This window comes from Cucurbita pepo, chromosome 4 (genome assembly GCF_057944985.1).
Source record: "Cucurbita pepo subsp. pepo isolate OVF chromosome 4, ASM5794498v1, whole genome shotgun sequence".
Classification (NCBI taxonomy): domain Eukaryota; kingdom Viridiplantae; phylum Streptophyta; class Magnoliopsida; order Cucurbitales; family Cucurbitaceae; genus Cucurbita; species Cucurbita pepo.
Window position 1 is genome coordinate 13,790,970 of NC_141801.1, and position 18,811 is coordinate 13,809,780.

Sequence of the window (18,811 nt, forward strand, 5' to 3'; positions counted from 1 at the left end):
ACAAAACTATGCTCTTAATTATCCAATTACGTGATCCGTTATTTTTCTCCCATAATGGGCCGCCTCTTCGTAACGGACTTCATTCCACTCTTCTCTTAGGGCAGAAGAGTCATGGGGAAATAGAAGGGATGGGTAAGACCGTAATTTCGCCACCAATTTTGTTATATATATAGGTGCAAGTTTCTGCCACTTTCTTTCAGAGAGTCTGTTTCAATTGTACTAAGAAAAAAGAAAAAAGAAAAAAGAAAAAAGAAAAAAGAAAAAAGAAAAAAGAAAAAAGAAAGGGAAAAGGAAAAACAATCTCCCTTTTTATTTGTTTCTTCACAAATGGAAGATGAAGATCAGAAGGAGTTGCAGCTCCTTCCGACGCCTCACTCCATAGCGTCCTCCTCGTCCTCCCGTCCATCCGACTCGTCGTTACGATTCCGGTCCGATCTATTGGAACCGGGGCAAGGATCCGTGGACCTGCAATTGTCGATAAGCCTGAGGCCAATCCGGCCGGCGGCGGGGGCGGAGTGCTTGTTGAAGTACGAGGAGGTGATGAAGCCGGAGGCGGCGAGTTGCGTGGAGGCGCTGAAGTGGCAGGCGGGGGAGCAAATAAGGCTGGCGGCGATGGAAAAGGCGTACGCGGAGAGGGTGAGGGAGCTAACGAAGAGGGAAATAGAATTGGCGCAAACGGAATTCGCGAGGGCTCGACAGATGTGGGAATGGGCGAGAGAAGAAGTGGAAAAGGCGGAGCGGATGAGAGAGAGAGCGACTGGACAGGTGGACTCTACGTGCATGGAGATCACTTGCCAATCTTGCAGGCAGAGGTTTCGGCCTTCTTAATTTTTCTCTTTATTATTAATAATTACTTCCCTCATATAGCTTCTTATTATTAAGCCTTATAATGCAGGGTTTGTTTTAACTCATCTCTGCCTCCCTATTATTTCTTTTCCTTAAATTTAAATTAATCCTTTCAATTAAGAAATAATCTGTATGATTATAATGTATTAATACTCGTCTATCTGGAGTATTTGTTTTCGAGTATTGATGGTGAAGATGGTCGATATTATTAAATTGGGCTGTGTTTCTTTTATTATTTTTAGTTTATTATTTTTAGTTCATTATTTTATGCATGTATGGGAAAATAAAAGGATTGTTCGAGTAATAATAGTTATAAATATAAATAATTTGTTGGTGATTGAAATAAAATGAGAGATTATAGTGTTATTATTTGTTAAATCATCTGAAATATTGATGGAGTAAGAAGAGCAGTGAAATTGAGAGAAAGAAGGCAAATGGATGGGAACAAAAAGTGAGAAGAAGAAGACGGGAAGATAGGAGTAGGGATTTTGTTTTCAAGTCTTTACACTTTACCGCTCATTGTAACTAAACACACTGCACAGACATCCCCACTACTATCACTGTCTGAAAGACTCCTCATTTCATTTCATTTCATTTCATTTCATTTCATATCCTCATAACCCTAACCCTCACCCTATTACTCCATAACTATTATAACCTCTCATGAGAATGTGTGGTGTTCCCAAAACCAAGCAACATATATTATTAATTGGGAGGGAGTTTGGAATATTGTTGATAAAGGAGAGAGCGTTGTTGATGGTGGTGGTGAAGGATGCTACATTTCCAAAAATGACAACCTTTTTACCCTTCTCTTTCTGGGTAACAGAGAAAGGGAGAAAGAAAGAAAGATTTGATGGTGTTGTCATATCAAAGCCCAAAGGGAAGGGAAAAGGAAGCTTTCATTTGAAGCTACAAAAGTTGAAAGAATGAGGTATTATAATGGTGAGTGGGACTCGGCTCCACCAATTTCATAAATCTATCTACTCGTCCCTCACCCCTCACCCCTCACCCCTCCATCCTTTGTTTTCATCATCATCCTTCGCTACCAGTCTTCTCTTCTCTCTCTAATCTTTCCCCCTTCTTCATCCTTCATGGATCTCCTGTTTTGCAAATCCCACACCAACAAGTTGATTGCTTCAATATCAAAACAGGTTTCAGTTGTTGATGGAAGTGTGTGCTTTTATCACTCTCATCATACAGAGTACAATTAGATGCACAATTGGATGTTAATGATTCAGTACCATCTAAACAAATGAAGATCTAAATGAAGTGGTGAGACCCACCACTTAAAAGGGCCATGGGATCAACCTAAGGAAAAAAAAGAAAGTACATAATAATTGAAACAAATCAATCAGCTCGTTCACGAAGAATCTTGTAGTGCTACTCAGTTTCTCATTCTCATTTCCAACCTGTAAGCATGGCCCGAGTGTGCTAAGAGGGAGCTCAAAAGGGGATTCATTAGATAGAAGCAACTCTTATAGCATTGTTTATGAGATGAAGCAAAAGGACACCGATAAAACAAACTAAAGAAAAAGGAACAAAAATGTACATAGAGCGAAAAGGATAAGTTATTCCTATTAGTATTTGGATCTTCCGTCTCCCTCTGTGATCACATCCTTGAAAGCACCACCACTGGGAATCATCGGCAGCACATGTTCCTGATGCGGTACAATCACGTCCAACAAGTAAGGCCCTTCGCTCTCCAGCATCTTCTTTATTGCTGCTCTTAAATCTGCCCTCTTTGTCACCCGTGCCGCCCGCACCCCGCACGCCTCTGCAAACTTCAACATGTTCGGGAATATCTCAGACTCATTTGATGGATCTCCCAGGTACGTGTGAGCTCTGTTGGCTTTGTAGAACCGATCCTCCCACTGCACAACCATGCCCAGATGCTGGTTGTTCAGCAGTAGGATCTTCACTGGAAGTTTCTCAACACTGATCGTGGCCAGCTCTTGGATGTTCATCATGAAACTACCATCTCCATCGATGTCAACGACAACCGCGCCAGGATTTGCAACTGCTGCCCCCATGGCTGCAGGCAGTCCAAAGCCCATCGCACCTAAACCACCGGAGGTTAGCCACTGGCGTGGCTTCTTGTACTTGTAGAACTGAGCTGCCCACATTTGATGCTGCCCCACCCCTGTGCTTATGATGGCCTCACCGTTGGTTAGCTCATCAAGAACTTGAATTGCATACTGTGGAGGAATGGCCTCATCAAATGTCTTGAAAGTCAAAGGATATTTTGATTTCTGCTCATTCAGCTCCTCTCTCCACGCAGAGAAATCGAAGTGAAGCTTCTCAGAATTCTCAAGTAAACGATTCATTCCCTGCAAGACTAACTTCACGTCGCTGCAGACTGATACATGGGGCTGCTTGTTCTTCCCAATCTCGGCCGAATCAATATCCACATGAACAATTTTCGCCCGACTCGCAAAGGCCTCAAGCTTCCCTGTCACGCGGTCATCAAATCTCACTCCAAACGCAAGCAACAGGTCAGATTTATCCACAGCATAGTTAGCATAAACTGTCCCGTGCATTCCCAGCATTTGCAGAGACAAATCATCGGAGCAAGGAAAAGCCCCAAGGCCCATTAGAGTGCTGGCCACCGGAATCCCAGTGAGCTTGACGAACTGCCGCAACTCCACCGATGAATTCAAACACCCCCCACCCACGTACAGAACAGGCTTCTTCGATTCAGAGATTAATCGCACAATTTGTTCCAAATGGTAATCCATGGGAGGCTTAGGTAACCTAGACAAGTAACCAGGTAATTTCATGGGCTGATTCCAATTGGGAACCGCGAGCTGTTGCTGAACGTCTTTAGGTATATCAATAAGAACAGGACCAGGTCGACCAGAAATTGCGAGGAAAAATGCCTCGCTCACGATCCTAGGAATGTCTTCTACATCAAGAACCAGATAGTTGTGCTTTGTAATAGAGCGTGTTACCTCAACAATGGGAGTTTCCTGGAACGCATCGGTACCGATCATTCTCCTCGGAACTTGCCCTGTAATTGCTACCATGGGAACGCTATCGAGTAGGGCGTCAGCGAGTCCACTGACCAGATTGGTGGCGCCAGGGCCGGAAGTTGCAATGCAAACGCCGGGAAGGCCGGAGGACCGAGCGTATCCCTCCGCGGCGAAGACGCCACCCTGCTCGTGACGGGGGAGAACGTTACGGATGGTCGAAGATCGCGTGAGGGCCTGGTGGATCTCCATAGACGCGCCGCCGGGGTAAGCGAAGACATTGGTAACACCTTGGCGCTCGAGAGCCTCGACGAGGATATCGGCGCCTTTCCTCGGTTCATCGGGAGCGAATCGGGAGACGAAAATCTCAGGGGAGATGACGGAAGTTTCGACGGAAGTGGCAGAGGCGGCGGTGGAGGAGGGCTTGGGGGAAGGGTTGGAAAGAGAGCTGGTACAGATGCGAAGAGGTCGGGAGAAAGTGGGATTGTGAGGAAGAGGAGAAAATGAAAAATGGAATTTGGAGAAGGGTTTAGGAAGAACGAAGGAGGAGGATTTGGAGAAGGATTTGGAAGCGCAGGGGTGAGTAGCCGCCGCCATTGATGACATTGGAGAAGGAAAGAGGCGATGAGGAGGGAGCAGCGAAATGGTGAAGAGAAGCAGTGGTTCGTAGCGATCTCTGAAAGGATTTATATTTAACCACGCCTTGGTTTTTTTATTACCACTCCATTTCAGTAAAAAGAAGAAGAAAAAAAAAAAAAAGTAATTTCTTTACCCTACACTTCGCATCAAATTCTTTTATTTATTTATTTATTTATTTATTTATTTATTTATTTATTTATTTATTTATTTATTTATTTATTTATTTATTCTGAAAAGTCATTGACTAACCTTATGATTAGTGATAGGATTGAATATTAATTTTGTATCAATACAGAAGTGTTTTATTATTTTTCTTTTTTTGCTTTTAAGACTTCTGCGGTTAGGTGATACCAACGGCTGGTATTTATTTATTTATTTATTGGACACAAGTTTTAGCAGTTTTGTTTTTCACGTGGATTTGAGTTTTTTGTTTTTTTAAGGGTACTTGTGCACAGATTTGGGAAGATGCAGTGAGTTTTAAATGGTGATGAGTTGTATTGGAACATTAGAGGATAATACAATTAGTTTTGTGGGTTTAGGGTTTATAAGATTAGAAAAATGGGAATTAGTTTGTCTTTTTGCCTCTTTCTTCTCGCTTACACCTGTCCGTTCGAAGGGGTAGGTTCCATGTGCCCCCAATTCCATAAAATTCAATGTGGAAAACGTTCCCGACCCTTTGTATTTTATTTTATTATTTTACCTGTAAGAGAAGAGATCATTCATTGTATTATGTTTATTGCCATTTAGTTTCCAATTTGAAAGCTCCATAAGTTACCGAAATATTAGAAACAAAGCTCCAAAGAACCATAATCCTTTACTTCTGTATGCCGTGGTCGGGAGAAATGTATGTGGCAATGCTTGTTTATTGAGATGTAGAGTCAAAGCATGCATGCAGTTGAAGCAGGACGGGTTGCTGTCATGGCGCCATGGGTCATCATCTGAAACCTACAAATCTAGATACAAAACCGGTTGCACTGCTCATGTCTATATCAAAAGAAGATGAAGAGGTGAATGAATGGCATGCAAAGTAGAAATAAATTGTTGAAACAGCAGCAAGTTAAGAACGGTAAGTAATGTCAATTCCACGACATGTGGTTCAAGTTTATACAACTTTCTAAGTTAACCTCATTTGAAAAAAATAAGGAAACATAAAAGAAAAATACACTTCCTTTTACGCCATGGAAAAGCATCATCAGTTTTTTCCCCCCTTCATTGCACCACACAGCAGGATCATCATCATCATCATCTACACACAAGAATTGCTTACCTTACCTTACCTTACCTTACCTTAGCTGCAGGGAAACAAACACCAGAATCAGAACCTGTTCTTGAAGACGGAAGGAAAAGCTAAGAATGACAAAAACAAGTTGGACACAGTTTCGAATATCAGTAATTGGTTGGTCCTAACATGGAAAACATACAGCATATATGTGATATGTATATATATATATGTTCAGATCAGAGTGTAGCTAAAAAGAGGTTGGGCTTATAATTAAATCTCAGAATTTAAGAAGACCAAACAACCATTTCTCTTCTGCTACTCCCTACTCCGTGCATGAGGAGAAGTATTTCCATTCAGAACAGAACAGAACAGAAGAAGCATGGGATAAAGTCTTTAGGAGGAGGCATACAAACATGTTTTTCCTTTCTTTCTCTGGAACCAAAAAACTGTAGCTTGCCTCCACAATTCTCCATGGAACTCAATGTGAAACACATCAAAACCATCTAACTAAAGAAGCTCACAATCTGATGATTTCACCAAATCATCATGGCACAACTAAATTTGAAATGCCTCCAAAAACTAGACCAAACTGGACCAATCCAGTTTCAACACCTCCAAAAAAGTATCCTCTCAATTTTATGACTACAACATTTGGTTCGCTCATTCCAAGATGCCCTGCAATATCAGGGAAGAAACCAAGAAGAAGAGAAACCATAATCCTTCTACGACCTGATCCATCCCTTCATTTGAACCCACCGATCCCTAGTTGCCACACAAATCCAATTACAAGCAAATTTTGATAGTCTAACATACACATGGTGAAAGCTTCATTTGTTGAGCTCTACCAAATTCTTTCAAATTTTTCAATGAAAGCTCTCTCTCTCTCTCTCTCTCTCTCTCTCTCTCTCTCTCTCTCTCTCTCTCTATATATATATATATATATATATATATATATAGGATGAAGAAGCAAAACAACAAGATAACCTGTCACGACCATTCTCATCCAAAGACCTTCACAACCATTCTCACCCTATGCTATTGTTATTAATGTGAAAACTTTTGTTTCATTAAGAGACAGAGATCTTCGTTACGTCAAAAAAGAAGATACAAAAGAAGGGTGAAGCTACTGATAAGATAGTTGCCGGGAAATTCATACATCGGACCTAAAAAGAATGTCAAGCAAGCAAAGGCCAAAGGAGATGGTTATTTTTATAAGGTTGAGATTCATCGAAGAAAGGAGAAACTTTTCCAAAAATTATTATTAGAAAGCAAAATCCGAAGATGAAGCTTCAAACCAAACCACTCCTAAGAGACGAATGAATTCAGATAGAATCATGAGAACCACTCAACAAATCAGCACGTTCTTGCCGGGCGATTACTCGGTCAGAAAAAAGGAGACGAACAAGCATGCAATCTCCCGATAAAGGAAGAAGTGAATATGAAATCGGGTAAATCGCGAAAAAGTAAGAATTCAATTCATCCTCATCATGACACAAATCTAGATAGAACACAAGATGAAGCTTAACGACTGAATCTTTAATTGTGCGTTAACGACTCGAATCACACAAACACCTACCTCTGACCATCAAGATTGCCCTGCCCGCTGTTGCCTCCACTGGCGTAAGAACCGTCCTCCGCCGAGGGCTGCCACGCCGACTGCCAGGCCTGTGACGGCGGCTGAGCGTAAACTCCGATGGGATCCATTGCCGGTCTCCCAATCATCATCCCCCCGGGAGCCCCTGCCGGTTGACCCATAGGGGGGTAATAGTAGGGCACTCCACTAGCAGTGGCTCCGACCATGCCTCCCAATCCAGCTTCGTCCTTGATTTCATCCCTAGGCACAATATCAACTAAGAAATCAAAGATATCGGTCCTCGTGATGGCCGCCGCAATATCGTTCTTCTGCAATGTCCGCCTCTTATTCTCCTCCGCGTGAAGCCATGACCTAATAGTGAGTTCCAGAATGAAGAGCTCGCAGGCCTTGGCGAACAAAATGGGCGCTTCGGCGGAGATCATACGCACGTCCTCGTCGGCTTTCATGATCTTCTTAATGCGAGCCAAAGGAAGCTGGTGGTTTTTAAAATCGTTAACCTGTTCGATTTCTTGGCGCTGAAAGGACCAGAACATCTGAAGCTGCTGCTGCTGCTGCTGGAGGAGGTGGTGGAAGTGAGGGGCCGGGACGGGTGCCTGAGGAGGAGGAGGAGGAGGAGGAGGAGGGTAAGGGGAGGATTGGGCTTGATTGTTGTTCTCCATCAACCGGCAAAGGCGGAGGTTCAAGTGTGGCTTAGCCAAATGCTGGTGGGATTCAATGGGAGAATGGTGGGATGGAGTGATGACAAAGATCGGAGGAAGTGATGATTTGGGGAACAAAAAATGTGAGAAATTTTTCAAGTGGTGAAGATGGAAATTTAAAGGGTGAGAGACACACACAACTCCAAAAAATGTTGAGATAAGGTAATACCCTTCAGGATTCGTTTCCCTGCCTCCACCTCTGCATTATAATATGGAGGGAAATTTTCCCCACAACAAAAATAAAAACAAATATTTCACATTTTTAATTTACCCCTAAAACAAATAAATCATAGATAAATATTATACTTTTTTTTAATATCTAAAAATGTAATGCTTCCCATAGATACCTAAATAACAACTATTTTCGTCTAAAAAAAAAAAACTTAAAAAGTTAATAAAGTAAATGAACGAACAAAAACTGTCCAATTAAGTCGCCCAATAGCCAAAAGTAGGTTGGCATAGCGGCAGACAAAGCTTTTTTGTTGAACCAAATGCGCACTCTTTTGTGTATTTGAGTAGCTGCACCAACAGCAGCAGCAGCAAGGTATTGTAGAGTACTTGGATACACACAAAAACACCCGTATATAGTTACAGTGGCTGTCAAATTCTAAAATCTAAAATGCACTTAGTTGTGCGCTGAGGATCTTGTAGTAAGGGAAGATCTCATGTCCACAATGGCAGATTCATCTGCACCCAGCTTGATGGCCTCTTTGCTCGCTCTTATGAACCTCGAAACAGCTCCTTTACTGTACTCATGCGCTTCCTTGACGCTCATCTTCTCGCTTATTCCATTAGGGAAGCTGCTCAGGAAATGGTCGCCCTTCAGAACAGCAGCCAACTGAACTACTTCGCTTTGGAACTCAGATAGTCCACTCTTTTCATTCGCTTCTGTTTTCCTCAATGGTGTCACTTCAGGCAGCGTCACTGCCATTCATGATGATTTCAGTAAGCTTTATAACTCAACTCAACACTATGTTTGTTTATGAAAAATGATGTACCTGGGCAGTCGGTTCTTGGGGAGGCTAATTGCCCCACAACGTCCTCAAATGTGGCAGCCCATGCATCTCTGTGTGTGAGGAAGTTCGAGGAGAGATTGAATATTTTCTTTATGGTAGCAGGGATTGAGGAATGCTCAAACTCTGAGTTTGGTGTAGGACCCTTCGGACTGCTTATTACTGCAAAACAAACACAGATTTAGATCCATATACACGCCCAACTCCCAACTCCACCGCTAACCGATATGGTCTTTTTTGGGCTTTCTCTTTTGAGCTTCCCTCAAAATTTTTGAAAAACGTCCGCTAGGAATGCTAGGAAGAGGTTTCCACACCCTTATAAGGGGTGTTTTGTTCTCCTTCCCAACAGACGTAAGATCTATTACAGATGATGCTAGTTTTGATGGAATCACACTAAATCTGATCAAGTTCTAAAGGGTCAGATTCCGTAGGAAATGTTGATGATTGTTGGGAAGAAATGATCGTAGGTTTATAAGGAAGGAATACATCACGAGAGCTTATGCTCAAAGTGGACAATATCATACTGTTGGGGAGAGTCGTAAGTGACTTGGCTTACCGGTGCCTTTCTTAATCCAAGGCGAGACCATTATTGTAGGCACACGGACTCCGAGCCGATCGAACTTGAAGAAATAAGGAGGGGGGCCTGTGTTGCCATCAGGGTTAGGGACATTGACAAAAGGAGTGTTGACATGGTCATAAAATCCACCGTGCTCATCGTAAGTGATTATGAACAGTGTCTGGTTCCACTGTGGGCTAGCCCTCAGAGTCTCATAAACCTCCTTCACCAGCTTTTGCCCATTGGCAACATCATGAGAGGGATGATCATCATTGGCTGGCATTCCCACAAGATCAAAATACCGTGGCTCAATCACTGTTAAGCTGGGGAGCTTCCCATTTCTAGCATCCTTCTTGAACTTCAAATCATACTGATGAAACTTGAAAATATACTTCAATTTCCTCAAGTTTCTATAAAACAGAGTTGTGGGTATGTTCTGGAAGTAGATTCCAAAGTTGAGGCCATTCTCGTGCAGTGAATCAAAAATGGTTTTCTGGGGATATCCCTGAGCCAATTGCTTCTTCACATGGCTGGTTGAACCATGAGAAGTTGCAGAGTAAACGAACAGCCTATTGGGTTGAGTTGGGCCAGGAATTGAAGAGAACCACCGATCAAACACTGCAAATTCACGAACCAAAGCTCCATAAACGGGGACAGCTTCAGGTTTGAAGCCTTTCATGACAGTTTGGGAGAGATTTGGGGACATGGATAGAGCCTGTTCTACAAAGCCAGACATGGAAGGAATGGAATTAGAGCCAAATACCTGGTGTAGAACTGCTTCAAATGAATGCCCCGGATCCGGATCTACAAACTGAGCGTCGTCGGAGAAGCAAATGGTTTGAGGGTTGGGATTCTTGGTTGAAAGGGGGTTGCATTCATCGCCAGTGACGCCGTTGATTTGTGGGTTGATGTGTTTCTTCATCCATCCAATCATGTGATCGAATGAACGATTCTCCATCACTAAAACCACTACGGTTTTGATGGGTTGCTGCTGGAAACTGGGTTGGGGAAGCCATGAGAGCGTAAGAAAAAGCAGGAAAATGAGGGGCAGATGAACTTGCACTTGGATTCTCCGTCCTCCCATTGTTATCGAAGATAACTCAGTGAAATTTACAGACAAATGCTCTACTGATTCTCTCAGCCACTTTTGAAAAATGGGTTCTGACTATGAGAGAGAGAGAGAGAGGAAGAGGAAGAAGAGGAAGAAGAAGAAGATTCTTTCAGAAGCAGTGCAATCAAAGTAAAGAATCAAAGCGAAAATGTTGAAAAATGGGTTGTCTGCCATTGTTGGTGTTTAAAAGTTCTATCCTTTTGTATCGCATTAGCAGTTACAGTTTTGAAAACTTTTAAATGAATATGAAATGTTGATCAAAATGAGTAAATTCATCGAACTTATTTGGAGAATACTGATTCATTGGTTTCTAAAATGAATTACAGAAACGGACTGTGTCAGTTAGTGGATGTTTAAGTTACCACCAATTGAATTAATGTTCCAGAAATCATTCTCTTAATCTCTTAACCTAACACACGTAAATCATGGAGCAATAAAGGAGGCAAAAGCTGAATGAGTGGAGATTTAAGTTTGTTAATTTTTCCTACCCACTTACTTCTTTTTCATTTCGCAACAATATTGTATTGCACCCACTTCCAACCCAATTTGACTCACTTTGGTTTGGAAAGTTCAGGTTCTTTCTTTTTCGATTTAACTTCTTTAAAATTGTTCCCATCACTCCACAAACCTATGCCATTTATGAGTTTGGCTTATTAAGGCTTCACTGCCTCTACATTTGGTCCACACTTTCAGACAAATGTTGGTGTGCCTCTTTTGCCTTAACTCACTTTACATAAATCACAAAGCAGGGTAATTGGCTGACTTTGGTGGCAAATTTTGTCGCATTTTACAGCTAAAAAAAAAAACACGCACACACACAATAATAACGTGCTACGCATGTGAACCATAGCACAGTCTTTGCTTTTGGATGTGCAAAACCACAAATTTATAGTGGTAACGTGTGAACGAGAGACTCCATAACCTAAATTCTTTTTTTTTAAAAAAAGACAAGATATTATATAATAATCAGCTTATTGCGAATCCTTTCACAAATACCAATAAAAGTTTTAGAAAAAGAAAAAAAAAAAAAAAAAAAACTTCTTTACATATTACCAACCAGAACCCATTATGGGTTCATGGCAGTTATTTTTTTCAAGTACAATTAACAGTAATTTTTATAAAAATACGGAACTGGACGCATGACCCAGCACTTGGTTAAAAGTTAGTTAGAGAAGATCTCATTCACAAATTCGTTTTACCCAAGACAGTAAAAGGTTAAAAAGTAGTATGAAATAGAGGACCCTTGACAGTTCGCACCAAGCACCGACTAAAGTAATCGTGGTCTTCAGCCACGCAGGGATGGCTGAATTGGCCCACCACCCCAAGTCCAAGTGCGTATGGACATTCACCATTATCTCTCTTCTTATTTGTTCCCTTTGTTTTGTGCACTACTCTTAACAATCATATAGAAAATGAAGCAAGCAGTAGACAGTTCAGAAGTGAAGAAAGTTGATTCACACACACACAACACAATCCACGAATTCATGGAGCTGCAAAACCTTCAGAAACATAAACACAACGTCAATTCTCGGAATGCATTTCTTTCATGCACCAAATCAACAATCCCAAAATTATTCAACTTTTCTTCATAAATATGACTATTTTTCAACCAAAACAGATTATAAGCACAAGCACCGATGCTCTTCCGACCAGCGGTTCCAATAAGGGCCCCCAATTTCAGAGGTTACTCGGACTAAAGTCGGTGATATAACAATATGCGTATGTGACTTCATTAAATTAATTACCAGATCTTCTCAAGTATGCTAACACGCCTAATCCGGCAACAAGGGCGGCTCCAGCTGCAACTGCACTGTACGCCGACGCCCATGCGTCTGATTGAGCATAATCCAAATTTCCCGCACCAGAACTCCTTTTATGACCACGACTTCCCGGGTATTCTAAATGCAATCTCAGACCCTGCGCAAAACCACCATGTTCTTTTCTTCAGTTTCCATTTCCTTTCAAGGTTCAATCGTCGTTCACAAATAATGATAATATCCAAATACGGTACCTTCCACCCAGCCAACCTTGCGTGTTCGACAGCTGCTACAAGGTCACTGTCTGATGCAAGAACAACTTTGTCGCGGTCTTCATCTTCGTACTACAAAATTTGGGCCATCAATTAGTTCCCCATATTTCTATTATGGAAACTCAATAGCATCAAGACAAATAAAGAGACCAGAAATATTAGTCCCTTTTTACCAAAATCTGAGGCAATTTGTTGCGGTCAATATCATCACCGACTCTCTGAAGGATTGCTGTTATAACATCTGTTAAACTCCGAGTATCTTGTCTCGGATTGAACAATAAAGAGGTCCGGTGAGCATATTAAAGGCATATTAATGTCAAAATTAACTAAAAACGTGAAATAGAAAGTCGCTAGGAAAATACGAAGGAAAAAGAGGGAACAAGGTTGTTCCAGCCCTTTTTGCTCCAAGGAAAAAATATTAAGCCATCCATCATGGTTTTACCAATCAAAGTTGACTGCTAAGAAAACAAACAAATACTGTTATCTTATTTAAGGTTTGGGAACAATTTATTTTTTGGTACAACAAATGAAAAGGAAGGAACAAGGTTGTTCCAGCCGTTATCACTCCAAGGAAAGCATTTTCAGCCATCCATCGTGGTTTTACCAATGAAAATTGACTACTAAGAAAACAAATAATGTTATCTTAATTAAGATTTGGGAACAATTTCTTTTTAGTGCAACAACTGAAAAAGAGGGACAAGGTTTTTCTGGCGGTTATGGCTCCAAGGAGAACATTTTCAGCCATCCATCGTGGTTTGATCATTGAAAGTTGACTACTAAGAAAAAAGACTAATGTAACCTTATTTAAGATTCGAGAACAAACGTCTTTGTTTTTTGTACAACAAATGTAATGTAGAGTATGAAGATTTAAATCTTTGATCTCAAGAGAAGTAGATGTCAACTACCAATGAGCTAAGTCCGTGTTGGCAAATTTGGGAAAGTCAAATGCCACAAAGAGACATGAACACAACATCCATAACTTGCACGACATCTCTCCTAATATTCTATTAACTATAATCGAAATAGAACATGAAACATACCGCAAGAAAATCGATGCATCCGGCCCTTCCTATCTTCAAGTTTGAAAGAAAAAGTATTTGGCATTCCAGATGACGGAAAGGTAAGGGTTCTTCCAGCCTCCGTTCCATCAGAAGCCAATTTCAATGAACCTTCACTGAGATGTCACACTAACATGTGAGATTAAAAAATAACTAAACTGCAAAAATATAATTTATAATTATTTGACAAGCACAACCTACGCATTTCATCATCGTCATCATGGGGCGATAAAGCCATGGCAGAATCCCAAAATTTCTGCATCATAGAACTTGCAGCCTCATTCGTAACTCCAGATGCATTTCCAACCTAATCATGTAGTAACGCCAAAGTCACATAAATATTCACAATCATAAATTATAGAGCTCCAAGAAATTTAAGCACGTTGTTCAAAGTGAAATCATCCCGATCAACAATTTTTTTGCTCATCATCCCTAAAAAACTGCACCCCATCAATGTTCAATTTGTTAAACATCAAATAGATTTCTGACAGGGCCTTAACACTCGACTACTTGGTTAAGTCCTGGAGCCTATAACATATTTACCAACATGTTGAACCCAGGTTGTAAATCAGAAAATTTAAAGTAAGAAACGTAGCTCTAATACTTCAAAGATTGCAAACAGGAAGAGGAGATAGCGAGTTACATACTAGAGGATGTGGAGAACATAAGAAAATTGGAGGGGGAATGTTGATGATTTTAATTGATGAAGCTTAAACAGGAAGAGAACAACAAACACTGAAGGAGTAACAAAAAAAAGACTGTTTAAATACAAATATTATATATGAAAAGGTTAAAGGACGGAATGGAAGGTGCAAAAGAAATATATAATGAATTGAGTTTTTGCATATATGAGTCTTATCCAAAAAAAAAAAAAAAAAAAAAAAAAGAAGAAGGTTTCTGCATATACGAGAGCAACTCTTATTGCTACATAATATAGAAAAATTTCTCAATGAAGGGCATCAAAAGGTCTAATGTGTCTCCATACCAACTTAACCATTCAAACTACACTGCTCGATGGTAGATTGTCATTTTCCCTTCCGAAAATGGCACACCATTAATTTAAAATTTTAAATCTTCCCAAGTAAAATACCATTAAGAATCTGGACATCACACTCCCAGTAATAATGTTAATAGCCATTTGAAGTAACATAGTTCAAACACATTATACCATCGTGTTCTTATGCTTATTTTTGCAAACTCAAAAAGAGTCGACAATATTGACAAATATAAGGTTCCATAAATTAAAGGGCTCACCGTAGCAACGGCAGCATGGGTGATATGTATTACATCAACTACAGCAACAACACTTCCATCTGCAGCCAAATGCATCAATATCAGAAGTTAAGATGATAGACATACGTTCAAGATGAAACCTTTTCTTGTTCCCAAGACTTTGAATACCATAGCGTTACCTCTATCCATCACTGGAAGATGCAAGAATTTTCCATCATGCATAGTGTGCAGTGCGTCAACTATTGGTGTATCAATTGACGCACATTCCGGATTTGGAGTCATGACCTTTAACATGAAACAAAGAGAGGTGATATTCAGTTCTGAAGAATACAAATCTCCCATACTCCAAGAGATTGAAACAAATTTTACAAGATAAGAGTAGTCGTTTATAAATATCTTTCTTGCAATTTTTGTTGTATTTATCTCTGCCCCCAACCCCAATCCAAACCAGCACACCCTTTCCATTTAACCAACAGAACTGTACAAAAGAGGAAGGGAGATACACTATCCTTTATAATCCATGCAAGCTGAAAGAAATTACCTTCTCTACAAGTGTGGATTCTGGTGGAAGATTTTGTGCTATTAATCGCATCAAAATATCTTTCGACCTGCAAAACAAAATATCAGCATGTGCAAAATGGTATGCCAATATAAAATCCCCAGTTTAGAAGAATTATGATGGTACTCACGTGAGAATTCCTTGTGGCTTGTTATCAACTGTAACAACTGCAGAACTCACTCGAAGTTCAAGCATTTTTTTCGTAGCCACCAAAACTGTTTCTGTCGGAGGAACTGTAACAATCCTGGAAGATAGAACATCAATAAAAATATGCAAACCAGATGACATTAAACATTAAATATCTTCACGCAAGAAAAGTATTACCTACTTTAGATTCTCTGGGATTATAGTAGACAGAGATGGTCTGAACATACGCTCTCGGAGTGTCTCGATAAATGTATTAGGTCCTGTCCATCAATGGTAGCACAATTTAGAGTTGTTTTTGGAAAGTTATTAATATCATACGAGATGACAGTTCACTGACCAGAAACAGATGTTCCCCAACTTTTTTCAACACCTTCAACTGCTGCTGCAATGGCCTTTCCCTTTTCAGCTGCCCTTTCCATTCGTGCAATAGCATCATATAAACATTTTGCAATATCAAGTAATGCAATGACCTCCCCGTTCTCAACTACAGGCAAGTGTCTAAATTTTCCTGTAAACACAGATATCAGAACCACACAGCAAAAATCACTATTAAACAGAACGGCACATTAAAATGTGGATGTGCTTATGAGGATCAAACGAACCATGAACCATCTTCTGGAGAGCTTCCACAGCTAAGGTATCAGAAAGAACAAAAACTGGATTCCTCGTCATAACTTTGGACACGGGTGTTTCTTCGAGATTAACTCCACAAGCAATAACCCTTGTTGCTATATCCTTCCATCAAAAGGAATAAGAATATTATCAGAACTATTTTTTCTTAAGTTGCAGGGGGGCCTTTACCCTTAAAATGCTAAAGGAAAGCCAATGTTAAACCTTGTCTGTGAGGATTCCGCAAAGTAATGCATTTGAATCAGTTAGTAACAAAGCATCAACTCTACGAGCAGCCATCCGACGACAAGCCTCAGAGATGGTAGTACTTTCAGGAACTGTCAGTGCTCTTGACAGCCGCAATCGTTTTACCGTACGCTCACCAGTGAGTTGTCTTTTTCAAATGCAAATGAAGAATGAAAAATCAGGTTAATATAACTTGACTTCGCCAATTTATTTACTGAATCCAACATGTATCCGACTTCTTGCTACAAAATCCAGGACAGGTATAGCAAAGTACTCCCATTCAAGTACATTAACTAATCCCTTAAAAAAATTGGACGATAAATTAAGGGGAAAAAAAACATAATTCATCCATGATATAGCAGAGTACTACGGTTCAAGTGCATTTGCTAACCCTTGAATTGGTTGAGCAGTGAAATATAAAGACTTGAGTTTCGTGTAAGATTTTCAATTTCCATTATGCCTAAACAGATTCTCTATGACATGAATAACTAAATTTCACATTTTAAAACTTGGGAAGGAGGATTGTTCTGAAGGCTCCTTGCAAACCCTAAAAGGGTTTTAAATAATCATCTGGGTGAGGAAACGCAGCTACATACAAGTATTCAACTTTTAGATATGAAACTTATGAAGGAGAAAGCTAATGCGTGCAATATGACTCAAATGTGTCAATTAAGATGCATACGCGGGCATAAAAAAATAATGGTAAAAGGGAGCATCAATAAAATAGGACTTCAAAATAGCCATTTACAATGAACGAGAAGATGAAAGAGACTTCCGCGGTGTATCCGAGATTCCGTTCTCAATGGTTTTCTTCTTGTTCTGAGTTGATATGTTTGTGAAGGACATACTTCTTCTAGAAGGACCGCCTTGACTATTCATTTCTTCCCGATGGTTTGAACAATCTCAGATAAGACCTTGAAACATTACACCAGAAGCTCGTTCAATCTTACGTAAGAAATCGAATATGAGAAAAGAAACATAATCCAATTCAGATAGCAAGAAATTAAGATTCAATTCTAATGAACAACTCTTAATTTTGAAGCATAGAATCGAAATAACAAAACGAAACAAAAAAAAAAAGATCCAAAAACCTGAAGTTTATCGATTCCTCTTCAACGTCGAATTTCTGTTCTTCCTTTCTTTTATATTTTCTATTTTTCCTGTTGAAAAATTATTGAAACTCGCTTCTCCGACCTCAGAGAGAGAGATTGTTCAAAATATTATGAGATAACCCCCCAATCGCGCCAGAAAATAAATCGGGAGCTGTTGGCCGCAGGAAGCACGAAAAGTGAATGGAGAAATGAGGTCAACGGCGAGAACCGATCGGAAAACTTGGAAAATACAAAGAAAAATAAAGTCGTTACGGTCGGTAATCTTATCGGAAAGTTAAAATTTATCCGGAGAAACTACCGACCGTCGAACGAACAAGAAAGAGATAGAGAACGGAGAGGAGAAAACCTAAGAAATTGGAGAAATGGAATTTTTTAAGAGGATGGAGAGAGTAGACCAATCAGAGACGTCCACGTCAACGAAACTAACAGAAATAACTCAAAACTTGAAAATTAACAGATAATATTTCCGAGGAATACTTGGTTTGGCGCTAAATAAAGAAATTGATTTTATTTAATTGCTTGATCCATTAATAAAAAGTTTGAATTTACAATTTCTTATCTATATTTTTTAATATTTCCAATTTAATTTTCATGAGTTAACTTTTCAGGAGCCCCTCCCGCCCAACTGTCTTACGTAAATACAAAATAAACTAAATTTAAAAATTTTATACAAAATTAAAAAAAAAAAAAAAAACTATTTTTTTTAATATTTACTTTTGAATTTTATTTTTTTTCCTTAATAATTATCCGTTTAAAAATACTCCTTTCCGTCCCCTAGCTTTGAACGTGGAATTACTAATTTTTCAGCCACCAAAGGGGAGTTGGAAATGGACGGTGGATAATGCGTCTTCATGGAGGAATCGAATAAAGTTTTTGTTCTTTTCTTTTCTTTCCCCTTTGGAAAAATAGCTTCTTTCTTTTTTAATGTTGCATGGTTTATGTCATTAAACTATGCCTAATTTTTTTTTTAAAAAGAGAATAATTTGAATACTTTGCATCCCAAATATAAAATAAATACTTAGCGTGGCTTCTTTATTTGAAAATAAGTGAATTTATTGGAATTGTCTCTAATTAGAGATATCCACACAGTCGGATAGAGATCGAAAAAATCTTTTGTCTTCGCATCTTATATTAATTTAAATCTCCATAGTTTTATATACATATGCGTGCATG

At 39.7% G+C, this 18,811-nt stretch overlaps 5 protein-coding genes across 6 annotated transcripts; 1 reads left to right on the forward strand and 4 right to left on the reverse strand.

Moving 5' to 3' along the window:
- Nucleotides 1-217: 217 nt before the first annotated feature.
- LOC111793883 (uncharacterized) lies at nt 218-911 on the forward strand. Its single transcript, XM_023675949.2, has one exon. The coding sequence runs from the start codon at nt 328-330 to the stop codon at nt 826-828; it is 501 nt and encodes a 166-aa protein (XP_023531717.2). The 5' UTR covers nt 218-327; the 3' UTR covers nt 829-911.
- Nucleotides 912-2,278: 1,367 nt separating this feature from the next.
- LOC111793560 (acetolactate synthase 3, chloroplastic) lies at nt 2,279-4,490 on the reverse strand. The gene has a single exon (XM_023675500.2). The coding sequence runs from the start codon at nt 4,416-4,418 to the stop codon at nt 2,424-2,426; it is 1,995 nt and encodes a 664-aa protein (XP_023531268.2). The 5' UTR covers nt 4,419-4,490; the 3' UTR covers nt 2,279-2,423.
- Nucleotides 4,491-5,489: 999 nt separating this feature from the next.
- On the reverse strand, nt 5,490-8,148 carry LOC111793573 (nuclear transcription factor Y subunit C-1). Of its 2 annotated transcripts, none has more exons than XM_023675519.2 (2): nt 7,250-8,148; nt 5,490-5,743 (listed from the first exon to the last, which is right to left on the reverse strand). In XM_023675519.2, the coding sequence occupies exons 1-2, from the start codon at nt 7,924-7,926 to the stop codon at nt 5,740-5,742; spliced, it is 681 nt and encodes a 226-aa protein (XP_023531287.2). In that variant the 5' UTR covers nt 7,927-8,148; the 3' UTR covers nt 5,490-5,739. The 2 variants fall into 2 exon arrangements, with proteins under 2 accessions (XP_023531287.2, XP_086979245.1); XM_087123119.1 differs by having other exon boundaries at nt 5,490-5,733; nt 7,250-8,147.
- Nucleotides 8,149-8,552: 404 nt separating this feature from the next.
- On the reverse strand, nt 8,553-10,961 carry LOC111793574 (non-specific phospholipase C6). The gene is made up of 3 exons (XM_023675521.2): nt 9,535-10,961; nt 8,964-9,140; nt 8,553-8,889 (listed from the first exon to the last, which is right to left on the reverse strand). The coding sequence occupies exons 1-3, from the start codon at nt 10,616-10,618 to the stop codon at nt 8,591-8,593; spliced, it is 1,560 nt and encodes a 519-aa protein (XP_023531289.2). The 5' UTR covers nt 10,619-10,961; the 3' UTR covers nt 8,553-8,590.
- A 1,194-nt stretch (nt 10,962-12,155) lies between these two features.
- Nucleotides 12,156-18,043, reverse strand: LOC111793609 (CBS domain-containing protein CBSCBSPB5). The gene is made up of 15 exons (XM_023675568.2): nt 17,618-18,043; nt 17,275-17,440; nt 16,506-16,674; nt 16,274-16,406; nt 16,009-16,179; nt 15,853-15,931; nt 15,655-15,768; nt 15,507-15,573; nt 15,145-15,250; nt 14,987-15,045; nt 13,930-14,039; nt 13,715-13,848; nt 12,848-12,933; nt 12,657-12,746; nt 12,156-12,562 (listed from the first exon to the last, which is right to left on the reverse strand). The coding sequence occupies exons 2-15, from the start codon at nt 17,403-17,405 to the stop codon at nt 12,383-12,385; spliced, it is 1,629 nt and encodes a 542-aa protein (XP_023531336.2). The 5' UTR covers nt 17,406-17,440; nt 17,618-18,043; the 3' UTR covers nt 12,156-12,382.
- Between the last annotated feature and the right edge of the window lie 768 nt (nt 18,044-18,811).

Bases quoted from the DNA above. Each gene is read 5' to 3' on its own strand.
- LOC111793560 (XM_023675500.2), bottom strand. From the start codon at position 4,418: ATGTCATCAATGGCGGCGGCTACTCACCCCTGCGCTTCCAAATCCTTC.
- LOC111793573 (XM_023675519.2), bottom strand. From the start codon at position 7,926: ATGGAGAACAACAATCAAGCCCAATCCTCCCCTTACCCTCCTCCTCCT.
- LOC111793883 (XM_023675949.2), top strand. From the start codon at position 328: ATGGAAGATGAAGATCAGAAGGAGTTGCAGCTCCTTCCGACGCCTCAC.
- LOC111793574 (XM_023675521.2), bottom strand. From the start codon at position 10,618: ATGGGAGGACGGAGAATCCAAGTGCAAGTTCATCTGCCCCTCATTTTC. The intron at 9,141-9,534 runs GTAAGCCAAGTC...TTTGTTTTGCAG, and splicing joins TTGGATTAAGAAAGGCACCG to TAATAAGCAGTCCGAAGGGT. The intron at 8,890-8,963 runs GTACATCATTTT...CATGAATGGCAG, and splicing joins CCCAAGAACCGACTGCCCAG to TGACGCTGCCTGAAGTGACA.
- LOC111793609 (XM_023675568.2), bottom strand. From the start codon at position 17,405: ATGAATAGTCAAGGCGGTCCTTCTAGAAGAAGTATGTCCTTCACAAAC. The intron at 16,675-17,274 runs GTAAATGGCTAT...CATTTGAAAAAG, and splicing joins CTTTCATCTTCTCGTTCATT to ACAACTCACTGGTGAGCGTA. The intron at 15,574-15,654 runs GTGAGTACCATC...TTTGTTTTGCAG, and splicing joins AAGCCACAAGGAATTCTCAC to GTCGAAAGATATTTTGATGC.